A 12,591-nucleotide genomic window follows, 5' to 3' on the forward strand; every position below is an offset into this window, starting at 1 on the left:
TATATTAAATCATAATCTATCAACTCAGGTAAGGAAGATGTCATGTGAAGGTCTGTGGTCTGAGCTTGTGAGCACAGTAATTTATTATCCCTCCTCCAGGTCTGCTGCCCCACAGGAGACAAAAGCATCATCACTGGCCCTTTTGAGTTCAGGTCTCGGAGCAAAATTCGGGAAAGCTGGAAAACAAACGGAACGAAACAGAATAAAATATTTACTATTGTCTCCACACAAAGTGCTGAATTTTATACAGCTTTTCCCAGAACAATTCAGATCAATGAAAACACTTTTTGACAAAGTGGAGACGCAATGTTCTTCTGCAAAAGAATAGCTGCCTGGTCGATCAGTCAAAACTTTAGCTTGGACAAAAACATTTTCCCATTCAAGGCTGGATTATATGCTGCTGTATGTAGGGTTAGTGTTCCTCTGCCAGGGTTTAAATTTCTGAAGCCTTTTTGGCAGTATTTGCATGAAGAAGTGCTGGAGCACCATCACCAAGAATTTTTTTGTGGGGCAGGGGAGAGCTTCCACATTAGCACTTCACAGCAGTGAGGCTGACCAGGAGATCTGATCCCTGGGATGGCTGCAAGGAAAGCCATAACTGCAGCACCAGTGTTTTTCCACCCCTCTTTGCTCCCTCTCAGCAGCTACCATGAATAACAAGCAGGAAAAACAGAGACAGGTTTTGAAGAGAAATGAGGGCAGTGGTGGGGGGGAGGGGGCGGGCCCGGCTTATGCAAGAGTGGGTATAAGAGGGGGAGCCGAGTGCCCCTCCAAAATCCGAGAGTGGGGCAGAAGGAGAGCGCACACCTCACCGCTGAACAACAGGTTTGAGAGCTCTGTGTTTCTTTGTGCCTTTACTGTGGCTGCTGCAGCGAGAAGTTCATTAGAAAACGTGTGGGCCACAGGCTTATTTTGGATGGGTCATGCTTGTAGAACAGCCTTGCTTTCACCTTCTTGGGTTCCTTGCTGCCAGAAAGCTTTTTGCATAAATTTGACCCAGTGCAAGTTCTCTGGCACAACTCTCTTTGAGGGGCAAAATCCTTGGATGCCAGACCTGAAGGGCAGGATAGAGACTCTGCTTTTTAAAGTTGAAGCTCTATCTTTAAGAACACTCCCATTCCTAAAACCATGGCAACCCAACAAAAAAAGCCTGACAACAGAGTCCACATATAGTAAATGGAATAACGCTCATGCACTCCTGCTTAAAAATGTCTCAGAAGTAAAATTAAAGACTAACTGTAGTTAATTACTACTAGGATAAAACATGTTGCAGGTGTGGCAGGATATGTTCTTTGTAATCTGAAACCTTCTCCTTTAGAAGAATGTGTTAAAAGATAAAAGACAGATCTAAGTGTGCTGGTGTGTGATGCATCTTAATAGGGAAATATTAATTGAGTGAGCAAGCACAAGTGACTGGCAAATGAGGGGGGGAGCTGTATCTGAGCTTTGCAGTAGTGCATGAACATAAGGTGAAATCAAAGGTTCTTCCTCATTACTGGGGCCAGCCCAATTCCCAGTGGCCCAAAGCAAGAGGAGACTGTGGTGAAAACAGTGCATTGAACACTTCCTGGTGAAACTTCTTTTTCTGGAGAAAGATGGGTATTTTAATGGGATTACTTTATTGATGTGGGGGCAAGGGTGGGGGGCAAAAGATAGACTTCTGTGTTCCTCAGAACATTTTTTTATGGACAGAAAACATAGAGCTGAGTGCACAAACACCAAAAGACACCTAAGGATCAACTTGGCTGGAAACCCCAAGAATATTCAACTAAACTGAACTTTCTTTATGTGGCAGAGCCCCCAGACTCACATGCTAGATTTGTTGTTCAGGTGACTCCTGCTCCTTCTCTTCTTCAGGGCAGTATCCCCTGCAGCCAGGGTGGCCTGTTTAGGGCTGGTACTTACAGCACAAGGAGACCAACAGCTACAGCACAGCTTGGTCATGACCTTCAGGGGAGCTGGAAGCAGGAGATAGCCAAACAACAACATTGTCTGGATGCTACAGAACAAAGAAAGGCATAACGATCTAAGGAAAAAAAATATAGTGGGTGAGAGGGTTTGTGATTTCCATTTTCAGTGTTTATTTTCCACAGCAAACATGTAAGTCTGACAGCTGTACTGTAAGTTATTAACATCACTTGTAGCATATTAGCCAAAGCTAGTAATTATTTTTAATAAGGATACTTTTCAGAGTTTTATGGAATACAAGGTGCCCTTCCATGAAACATCTTTCATTTGTGTGTCCTCAATACAGAGAGTACTGGGATGGGTTTTCTTTTTACCTGTTCTCCAACCTCATCTAGAGGGATGCAGCAGACCAGCTCTAGCTCATAGGCTCAGCATGGTCTGGCCATTTGTGTGCTCTGCTGGTGCCTGCTTAGTGCCTCAGGGGGACCCACATGGGGGGTGTGCAGGAGATACAGATTTGGGCTGTGCTCACGTCCCACCTGCAGCTCCACTGGCCTCTGAGGGACCAGCTGGCTCCCCTGCTCTGCCTGTGGGAAGGAGTCTCCAGGGTGGAGGGGAAAGAAGGGGGACCTGAAACCTAACTTGATCTCTTAGCATTTAGCTGAGCAATATGCATTTTTCATCCTCCTCCCTTTGCCTGTATTCTTTACTCAGCTAGAAGCTGTCTGGAGATGGTACAAATGCTTCCTCACCTGAGATGTTCAGGCAGCAAGAGGACAAAACACCTTGAATGTTTCAAGCTGTTTGTTTAAGCCTTCAGTGCATGTTATACAAGCCCGGGCTCAGAACCACTTTTGGACTTCATTATAGTGAAGGTAATCAGATTGTTTAAATGAAAAGCAGGACTGCAGAGACAGAAATTTCTCATCTCTTTGGCGTTAGGCACCTGGCATACAGCCCTTGGGTTGGCAGGACTCAGCTGTCCCTGTCTCCACCTTCATCTCCACCAGCTCCAGCTGCCCAGGCACAACATCCCTCTCTCAACATGCAGCTGGGCACTGCAGTCCATATCATGCCTGACTGGCTCTCTAAAATCAAAGCACAGATGATAAATCAGCCCTACTCCTGTTAGAGCCATGGGATTTTAATTACTAAGAATAAAGGGCACTGAACATGACCCAGTCTAACCAATTGCATTTATCCCTACCTTGATTCACTGTTTACGTGCTTAAATAGGAAGAAGGGGCACATCAAAATTGAAAGATTGTTTCAAAAGCAGCACAAAGATCTGCAAATCCTAACCCCTTTTCCCAAACAAGACTTGAGAGGCTGACACTGGGACAGATGAAGTCTTTGTGATCCAGCTCTGGCCATCTCCCCTACTGGGTTTTCACCTTCTCCATTTCAACACTTTTTGTTCAAGAGGAGAAAAAACAAAGCCTTGACATTCTGAACAGTTCAAGAGGGAAAAAAGGGGTAAAAATTGAGAGCTTAGTAACTTTATTCTGCAGTAGCATACATGTCTCACACACTGGTGGGTCCCCAGGCTGCAAGGTAGAGATTAAAGGAAATTTATGTGTGAAGTCAAAAATCTGATCACTGTGCAACAAATCCAAAAATCCAACTGTACAACAAATATAAGTACAAAGAAATCTGCATTCCTTTCAGTCTGGCAAAAATGAGGTCTTTCCTATAATCAGTTATTCTGTGTAGCAAAAAGGCCTGTGTCTGCCTTGGTAAATGTGTAACTGCAGGCTACACAGGTGTGCTGGGTCTGGCTAAAGGTTGTGTATCCATCCATCCCTGGAACTTTCTATGCAGCCGGTGTTAAGCCGGGCTCAGGTCTCATTGGCCCGAGGGTTGTCTGTCAGCCCCGGGCTGTGATGTAAAGCAGCTTTGCGCAATGCCCACAGCAGCCGCCCAGAAAGGGCAGAATTCCACCGCAGCCCCACCGCCCCGGGGGGAGAGGTGTGTGAGGAGCTCGCCTGAGGGACAGCAGCTTGGAGGGGCAACAAAGGGGCGACACCCCCAGGACAGAGGCGAGTACACGCTCTTACTGCACTTGCTTTGAATGCTGCTTCTCCAGCTCAGGTGTTGATGCTTTCCCAAAGAGCTTGGGGCTCTCTTCTTTAGCCAAACAAACCACGCTGACTTTCCACAGTTGGGGCTTAGGGTAAGTGCTTGGCAGTGAGAGCTGCTTCTCTTGCTTCTGCTCATAAAACAAAAGCTGAACAGAGCTGGGAGCTCTGGCATGCCAGAGAGAAGTGACCACTGGGTGCCAAGAGTGCCTAATGGCACAGCCTGCCTGGGTGGCACAGGGTCACCCTCCCTGCTGTGCAGGAAAGATTAAGTAATGCCTCTAAAGAATTGTATGATGGAGAGAACACTGTGGGAAGGGAATTCCTTCTAATTTGTGGCTTTTTTGTTCGTTTTCCTGAGCATGCCAATGTGAAAAAAAGCATTGAGGAGACTAGAAATCCACTAGCACAGTAGCTGGGCTAACTGTGCAAGTGAAGTTGGGAAGGCACCTTCCAAGATAATTTTTTAGTCAGTGACAAGCAATGAATATGCTCTGTCATGCATGTCATGGGCTACCAGTGGGGCTGGGGAGGTGAAGAGGGGCCAGGAGCAGAGGGGACAGCAGCATAGCTATGCTGCCCACACAGTAATTCAGAGGATGAGGTGGGAGATAATGGGGAAGAACAATCCTTGAGTGAAGGCACAGGGACAGAAATCTACAACAGATCCTCCTCTGCATGCCTCTGGGGACTAAATAATTTCAGGCCTGGCATTTAGTAGGAAGACAGACAACCTGAGTGACCATCACAAGAACATGAACTCCATTTGCAAACTCAGCTGTTAGATAGGAGCCTACAGCCTGGGAATGCAGATATCCATGTTAGCAGGCAGACATACTTGGCAAGGTATGTCTAGTTACCAAGCACATCTCAGTTTTTGTAGAGTGGTGGTACTGCAAACTGGGATATCATTAGGCATGAAATACTTGGGGACCCCTCAGGGGAAAGAATGTGGTTATACATTGTGAATTAGGCTGGGAAGGGGCCAGGTCTTGAATAGCTGGATTTAAACACAAGCACTTTCACCCTGTGTAAAGTGTTGCTGAGACAGACATTGCTCTGTGTCCTCTCAAAAGGCTCAGGCTACCAGAATTACAATACCTGACAGACTGGTGTGACTCAAAAAGCCTTGGAGGAAGAAAGCAGAGAGTAGGGCTTGGCTACTGGCAAGGCTGATAGCATTTTGCCCATCCAATGAGCTCTGCAGAACTTGAAACAGATGAAAGAGGGTGAACAAAGCTACAATAAACAAGGACTTACTACTAGAATAAAAATACAGCCCTGAATAACAGCATTTTGGCTGATGATATGTGTTACAGATGCATAATTTTCAACACATTTCAATGTGGATTTCAAATACACAGATAAACAGTCATATATTAGAAATCCAAGAAAGGTGCAGCAGAGCTATTAGTTATCAAAAAAGTTTGATATAAGAGAGAATCCTAAAAATATAAAATTCGTCAGTCGGTATAATTTGTCTCTGTGTGTGTGTATGTCCATGACATTCTCAATGCCATTGCATTCTTTGTGCTAAAACACCAGTGGCATCCACATAAGGTAAAATTCTCTGCTTCTTGTCAGGAAAAACAAGAGCAGCAAGTGGTCTTTTACCTCAGGAGAAGACTGCCTGCACAGCTGAGTAAAACTCAGCCTACCCCTTCTAACTCTGTATTCAGACATAGAAGGTGCAATGAAAAATGTTTTCAGTGTGAGCACATTTGCATAAGGGAGCCTGGAGTGTGTTTGCCTAGAAGCTAGAATGAATGTTTGCACTGGGCTATGAAAACATAACGTGCTCAGCGAGTGCCAAGTATTTTGCTGACTAGACATCCATTACTGACCAGACATACATTCTGTGTTTGGACCTTAAGAGAACTGGTTTCCAAACCTACTCCCTGCACAACAGCAGGCACATTGCTTAGCCTGTCTGTGTGTCAGCAAGGCTCAGTGCAGCAGTTTGCAGAGATGGCTCTGACCAGCTCCCAGGAACAAATGTTGTTGCATTTGTTGCCAAACAAGGCTTTGCAGAAATAGCGTGCTCTAGTTTGAGGCATAACCAGCATCCAGTACCATTCCCATGATAAATCCTTAGGGTACTGCAGTAGGTAATGGAGTCACATCTGTGCCCCCATTTCCCACCTGCTGCCATTTAAACTGGTGTCTGTCTCATCCGAGGCTTTCTGGGGGCAGAGTCAGACCAAACACCACTAAATACTAAAATCCCCACTTTTGTAACTCCAACACAGCACTAGCACCTCTCCCTGTGATTAAGAGAAACTGTACTTGAAACAGACTGACGACTCTCCTTTCCTCCTAATTTTTTCTTTCAGCAGACACGGTGGAGGCAATTTTCCAACATGAATCTGGTAGCAGATCTTCTCTGCTTGTTGGCTTGCCTTACTCTGGTGACTTGTGACCGGGTCTACGTCCACCCTTTCAATTTGTTTTCTTTCAATGAGAGTGACTGTGAAAAGCTGGAAAAATTGGTTCAGGAGGGAAAGACTGTTGTCCCTGTCTCCATTGAGTCCCAAACCACACCCGAATATGAAGGTGGCAGGAATGACAATGAGTTGGAAGCCCCAAGCCTCAGCACCTGGGGGGAGAAGGAGCGGAGCTACCTGAGTGACTTGGTGTACGTCCTGGGCATGCGGTTTTACAGCGCGCTGCAGGAAGCGCAAAGGGGCCAAAATGTGCTCCTGTCCCCAACCAGCCTCTACAGCTCCTTGGTGTCATTCTACCTGGGGGCCTCAAACCAGACAGCACTTGATTTGCAGAGTTTGCTGGGATTTGTCCCCCCCTCTGGAAACCCTGACTGTACTTCCACGGCAGTCGGAAGCAATTTCCTCTCCAGCCTGAGGACGATCGAGAGGCTTGTGAAGAGCGGGGACGAGGAGCTGCTCTTTTCCAAGACACTGAGCTTGTTCTGTGCCCCTGGCATAGCCCTCTTCCAGCTGTTCATGGAGCACTTGCTGCCCAGTGCTGATGCATTCTACGCCCGAGCTGTTGACTTTGCCAATCCAGGCGAGGCAGTGAAACAAATCAATGCCTTTGTGGAGGCCAAGGGCGAGGGCCAGAGCGAGGCCCTGCTGGCAGACATGGACCCATCCGCCCAGCTGCTCTTTGCCGTGGATGCCCGCCTGGCAGGTACGAGGCAGCACTGCTCCTCTGGGGAACAGGGTGGGGAAGGACAGCAGGGCACAAACCCTGCTCCTGGGAAGGAACAAGGTCAGGCCTGGCCAGTGGGGAAAGGGAAGGGCTCAGAAGAAAGGCTGGACCTCTGCTCCCCACCACTGTGCCAGGGATCCTGCCTGCGCTCTGCCATGAGCCAGTAAGAGTGATGGGGAGTGAGGAGGAGGCAGATGGCCTCCAAGAAATTTTCCTTGTCCAGGAAAGGTGTGGAAAGGTGCATAAGAAAGACTTGCACAGCATTTCTTGCTGCAAAGGGGGTGAAAGTCATGAGGGGCCTCCAGCAAGATTGATCAGGGTGTAGCTTTAAAGAAAGCCAAAGGAACTGGGGGATGTAGGGCAGAGGTACAGATACAAAAAAGGTTAAAAAGTACAATGGATATGACTCCTCTAGTGGCTATTAAACACAGAAGTCTGGAGGCAACATCTGGCTCAGGAAGCACCTGAACATCAGTTATGGAAGCAGGGCACTTATACAAACCTAGAATGAGGCAATCCCTTCATTGCCAAGGGTCATTCTGTGCTGCTGTCCCAGAAATCCCCCTGCACTACAACTGAGCCTCCTCTTCTGAGTGTAGCTGCTTTCCTAGATCCTCCTGACTGAATGCAGTATCAAAGCTGCACACTTCAGACAGCTTGTCTACTTAGGAATGTATTTCAGAACACTTGCAGTGAGCCCCAAGCTCCTGAGTGGGCCTCTGCTGCTAAAGGTGGAGTTGTGGTGCTCAGGAAGCCTTTTTGTGCCTCCATCTTCCCACCTCAAAACTGGATATCAGGTTTTCTTTGCCTTTCATGGCTGCTGTCATTCTCTCAGTGAGCTGTGGGCATCAGCTTTCTCTTCATTGTAAGATCTAGCATAGATATGGTACTACAAAAGTAATTGTGTTACACACTTGGGCATGGTGACAAAAGCAGTTTCCTTTAGTAGAACCATTTTTCCTCTTCTTCTGTATTGGAAACTTGTAATTTGCATAAGCTTAGAAACACACGTTCAAGGGTTTGCCTCACTGGGTCAGTTCTACTACCTTCTCTCTCAGAAGGTGCATTTTAAATGTTACAGTCCCCACACATGGGATGGACAAAATTGGCTCAAGAACAAATTAATTACACAAACAATTACCTTCTAATAAACACAGAAGATGACTTTAGTGTGTGGTTTGCCATTTGGTTGTGAAGGAGCACCCATGACAGCTGATGCTGCCACACTCCATATCTGTCCCTATAGCTGCAGAAAGGATAAAGTACCTTTTTTTTCTCTGAAACATGTTACAAAAGCTCTGAGATGCTATTAGCAGCCATAGCACTGATAAAGTGACAGAAATACATACAAAACAGCAGCTAAATGTTCCAGTGGTCTCAAGTGCTGTTCACTTGCACAGTTTTCTTCACATTTGCAGACTTGCTGCTAAGCAGGGCCTGCCATTTAGAATTCAATGCAGAACATCAGCTGCAAGTTTCACTGAGGGCAGTAGTTTCTTTAGTGTTGAACAGGATTGTCTGCCCAGCTGGGCACAGCATTGATCTGTGGGAGTGAGCAGATAACAAGTTGAAATGCAAAGCTGCACAGAAGTAGTGCAAGGTGAGAGCAAGGCCTCTCATGGTTGTGAACTGGGAAAGAACTTTATTTTAAGGTCTAGTAAGTGTTTGAGTATGTCCTTTTTAACCTCCTTGGCTCAACCAACACTTCAGTGCTGTGCTTACAACCTTCCCCATTGCTTTGGTTCGTAAGATGGTGAAGGCTGAGACCTCAGGGAGAGCTTGTGCTGCCTTCCCTCTCCTGAGCCCACCTGGCTGCCTGAGAGTGCTCCTGCAGCACGGGCTGGCCCTGATGGATGTGCTTCCAAACATGCCATCACTGCACTCGAGGGACAGAGAGGAAACCAAGCTGACCCTCTGCACAGGCCTGTGAGCCCCTGGGGACCATGTGGCAGCTTGGGAGGAAGCAGGCAGTCAAGCAAGCAGAAACACTTTCCTGTCCCCAGGAAAGGCCCCAAAGCCAACAGAAACACAGCAGCTTTAGTCACAGTCCTGGAGGTCATGGCCCCTGTGCTGTGAGCTTGATGCCACCAGAAGGCAGATTAAAAGGGGGAGACCTATGACTGCAGTAGCTAAATGTGATTTTATACATGCAGTCCTTCTCTAAGGCACAGTGTGTTCTGAAAAAGCCCAGCTAAGGGGCAGAGGGGAGGAGGGAAGGAAGAGAAGAATCAATTTCTGTTTTCTTGATCTGCTTTTCAGCGAATGTTAAGCAAGCCTTTCTGCTCAAAGAGCCTCAGGAGTTCTGGGTGGATTCAGACACAAAGGTTTTGGTCCCTATGCTGTCCATCACGGGGACATTCAGGTACCAAACCGACGCCAGTGGCGCTTTTTCCGCGGTGGAGGTTCCCCTCAGCCGGACGGCGCTGCTGGTGCTGCTGCAGCCCGTCGGTGGCAGCGACCTGGAGCACCTGGAGTCCCAGAAGAGCTTGCAGACCTCAGCCTGGCTCCAGCACCTGGCCCCAAGGTAGGGAAGGGGCTGGGGCTGGGCACCCTCCCATGGAAGGGATGGATGGCATGGGGTGAGCCACACGGGCCTGCCCCTCACCTGAGGCAGGTGCTGCCAGGGAGGCTGTACTGCTGTGCACAAAGAGAAACTCCTGCACAGCCAGGGGCTCACTTCAAAGGAGCTCCACTTCATGGGATCAGCTTTTTGTCTGGGGGTATTTCAAGGAAACAAGCATCCCACCCATGAAGTGGGATCATCTGGGGTTTAGCAGCAGACCCTGGGTGAAGTCTGGGTGAGTTCACACTTGGAAACATTAAGAGGCACCCACTGTGTTTGTACCCACACACTGAGCACTTGTTGCAGTTGTCTTCACATGCCCATGCCCCAGGACTGCCCAACCACGACGCTCTCACAGTGAACAATCACTCACTTGCCTCTTTCTCTCCCTCTCTCTGCAGAGAAATTAAATTAAAGCTGCCAGCATTAACACTAGAAGACAGCTCTGATCTACAGGAGCTTCTTGCAGATATGAAAATGCCTGCACTGCTGGGGAAGGGGGCAGACTTCAGTAAGATAAGCAATGCCAGTCTAACAGTTGGAAAGGTACAGTACACATCACTGGCATTAAAAAACATTTCCTGCACATTTCAGCCTCCTAAACTGAATAAATTTAATTAGAACTAAGCAGTCAGAGCCATGTGGGGGACATGCTTAGTAGGGGACTGAGTAGTGTTATGTTTTTGATTTAGTAGGATAATAATGCTGATAACACAAGAGTTTTAGTTGTTGGCAAGTCGTGGGAGGAATGAGTGAGCAGCTCAGCTGCTGGCTGGGGTTAAACCATGACACAAGGGTAACAGCATGACAGCCCAGCCCAATGTAAAAGCAGTTGTACAGCTTTTGCACGTTATGGACAAGTACTCCCAACATCTTTTTTAAACATCTATGGAGTACAATGTGTTTCATCATTTACTCAGACTCTCATTTGTCCCATCACGATTGTGCTCTGATGACTCCAGAGTTACTCATATGTTTTTCCTTATAGGTAATAAATAAAGCCTTTTTCAAACTGGCCAGTGATGGAACAGATCAGCCAGAAGACCCTGCAGCACAGAAGGAAGATGGGGTATACCTGGATGTAACACTGAATAAGCCATTCCTTTTTGCTGTTTTTGAAAAGCAGTCAAGGGCAATGCTTTTTCTTGGCAGAGTAGTAAACCCTCTGCATGAGGAATAAATGGAAACACAGAGGATAAGAAAGGAGTGGAATGATGCACATTTCCCATCACCTTTTTCTTATTCATCAGATATTTCTGTGATGTTGTTGAGTGCTCTACTTAGCTTTGAGATGAAGCTGTCAGTGTTCAAAACACAGCTTTTTGAAAGCTAACACCTTGCAACATTTCATCCTCGTTCATCTGTTTCATGTGAGGTGACTCACATCCTTCCTCCAGCTTCCATTTTACTCTTTGTGTGTCTTTTGCTCCTAGTTCCCCTTTTGGATGCAGTGGGGCAGGGCAGTGTTTCGATGCAAAGCATCAAGTTGAAAAAATAGATAAGCGGCTTTTACTATGGTATTTTTATTTACTATAGAAAAGGACCTCTTCATTCTTTAAAAAGCTTTTTTAATTGTATAGTCAGTTTTGCAAGAGAGACTCCCTTTTACATTACACTGAAGATTATCCACAGGGATTTCTAGCTTAATCAGCAACATTTCCCTCTAAAATGCTGCCAACAGCACAGGCAGGCTCCACTTGTCCCACTGAGACAAGATTTTTCTGCTTTGGAAGCAAAAACATGCTTAGAGGAAGTTCATTCTTTCTGCAGCCCAGATGGATGTGTTCACTTCTTAACTCTATGGAAATGCTAAAAATAGGGTTTGGCAGTATTAATGAACTGTGATGGATAAATTCTCAGAGCCTGACAGAATTATCTCTGATTTTTTTAGGAAAAAGATCCCACAAGGTCTACTTTTGCAACACAGTTCCATTTACTGGATTGCTTTATAACCTGTGAGGCATTTCTTACAGCCTTGTAGCAAAGAAGGACATTACTGGTTAGAGTCCAATTCTGTAACATATCCAAACCATATGTTCTTTAAAAATAGCATTAATGGCAATAATATATATTAGTATAAATAGTGGATGTGGTGCTGCTACTTGTGAATAAAATTATTTCAGCAGTCCAGTCCAACTCTTAACAGAGTCATAAAACTTTGAAACAAATAAGTGGAACAAGAGATTATTAGATGACTCTTTGAAGTGAGGAACTGGGAGACAAACCTTGGTACTAAGGAAAGCCTGGAACAAGGATTTCCACCTCTCATCTCTAGGTTTATTGTTAGCACTGATGGCACTTAAAAATAACTGCAAATCTCTTTGGCAGATCATGCAAGACATATCCTACAGCGCACAGCAGCTCATTACCATCCACAGTGGCCCAAATGTGTGTCTAAGTAAATGCACTAATGCCAGCAGCTTGGTGTCAGTGATGTGGATATGTGACACATCCCTGTAGCTTCATGGAAAATAAATAAAATAACCCCCAAGAATGCTAGGATACAGCATCCATGTATTTATCCATTTATACTGTATGGACTCCAGATGCTCTAACATCTAAATACTGTACTTGTATTATATACAGAAGTAATTAAGTATGAACATGCAGAGGTAGAAAGATGCAAATAAACTCACTTCCAAGTTTCTTTGCTGCAGTTCAGTTGGGCTTTTTTTCCATAAATGAGTTCTGGTTTATTTTGTCCATAAATAAGTTCTGGGTACACTGACCAAGTTAAGGGGAAAATGCCTTTACTCACACGTAGGGGCCACATGCTCTGGAACTCTATATCCCTCTTCAGTGGTTACAGGCAGAAAAACAAAACAAAACCATCAAACACACTGTTCAGAAAAGAAGTGTTGTGGTGGAGAGCAC

At 46.1% G+C, this 12,591-nt stretch overlaps 1 protein-coding gene across 2 annotated transcripts; it reads left to right on the top strand.

Moving 5' to 3' along the window:
• Positions 1 to 759: 759 nt before the first annotated feature.
• Positions 760 to 12,364, top strand: AGT (angiotensinogen). 2 transcript variants are annotated; one of them, XM_054280120.1, is made up of 5 exons: positions 760 to 825; positions 6,320 to 7,133; positions 9,414 to 9,678; positions 10,119 to 10,263; positions 10,706 to 12,364. In XM_054280120.1, exons 2-5 carry the CDS (start codon positions 6,347 to 6,349, stop codon positions 10,895 to 10,897), a joined length of 1,389 nt encoding a protein of 462 aa, XP_054136095.1. In that variant the 5' UTR covers positions 760 to 825; positions 6,320 to 6,346; the 3' UTR covers positions 10,898 to 12,364. The 2 variants fall into 2 exon arrangements, with proteins under 2 accessions (XP_054136095.1, XP_054136096.1); XM_054280121.1 differs by having other exon boundaries at positions 769 to 825; positions 6,323 to 7,133.
• Positions 12,365 to 12,591: the final 227 nt, after the last annotated feature.

The sequence above is a fragment of the Melozone crissalis genome, unplaced genomic scaffold (genome assembly GCF_028551555.1).
Source record: "Melozone crissalis strain CALT ecotype California unplaced genomic scaffold, PUWL_Pcris_2 ptg000027l_1, whole genome shotgun sequence".
NCBI lineage: Eukaryota > Metazoa > Chordata > Aves > Passeriformes > Passerellidae > Melozone > Melozone crissalis.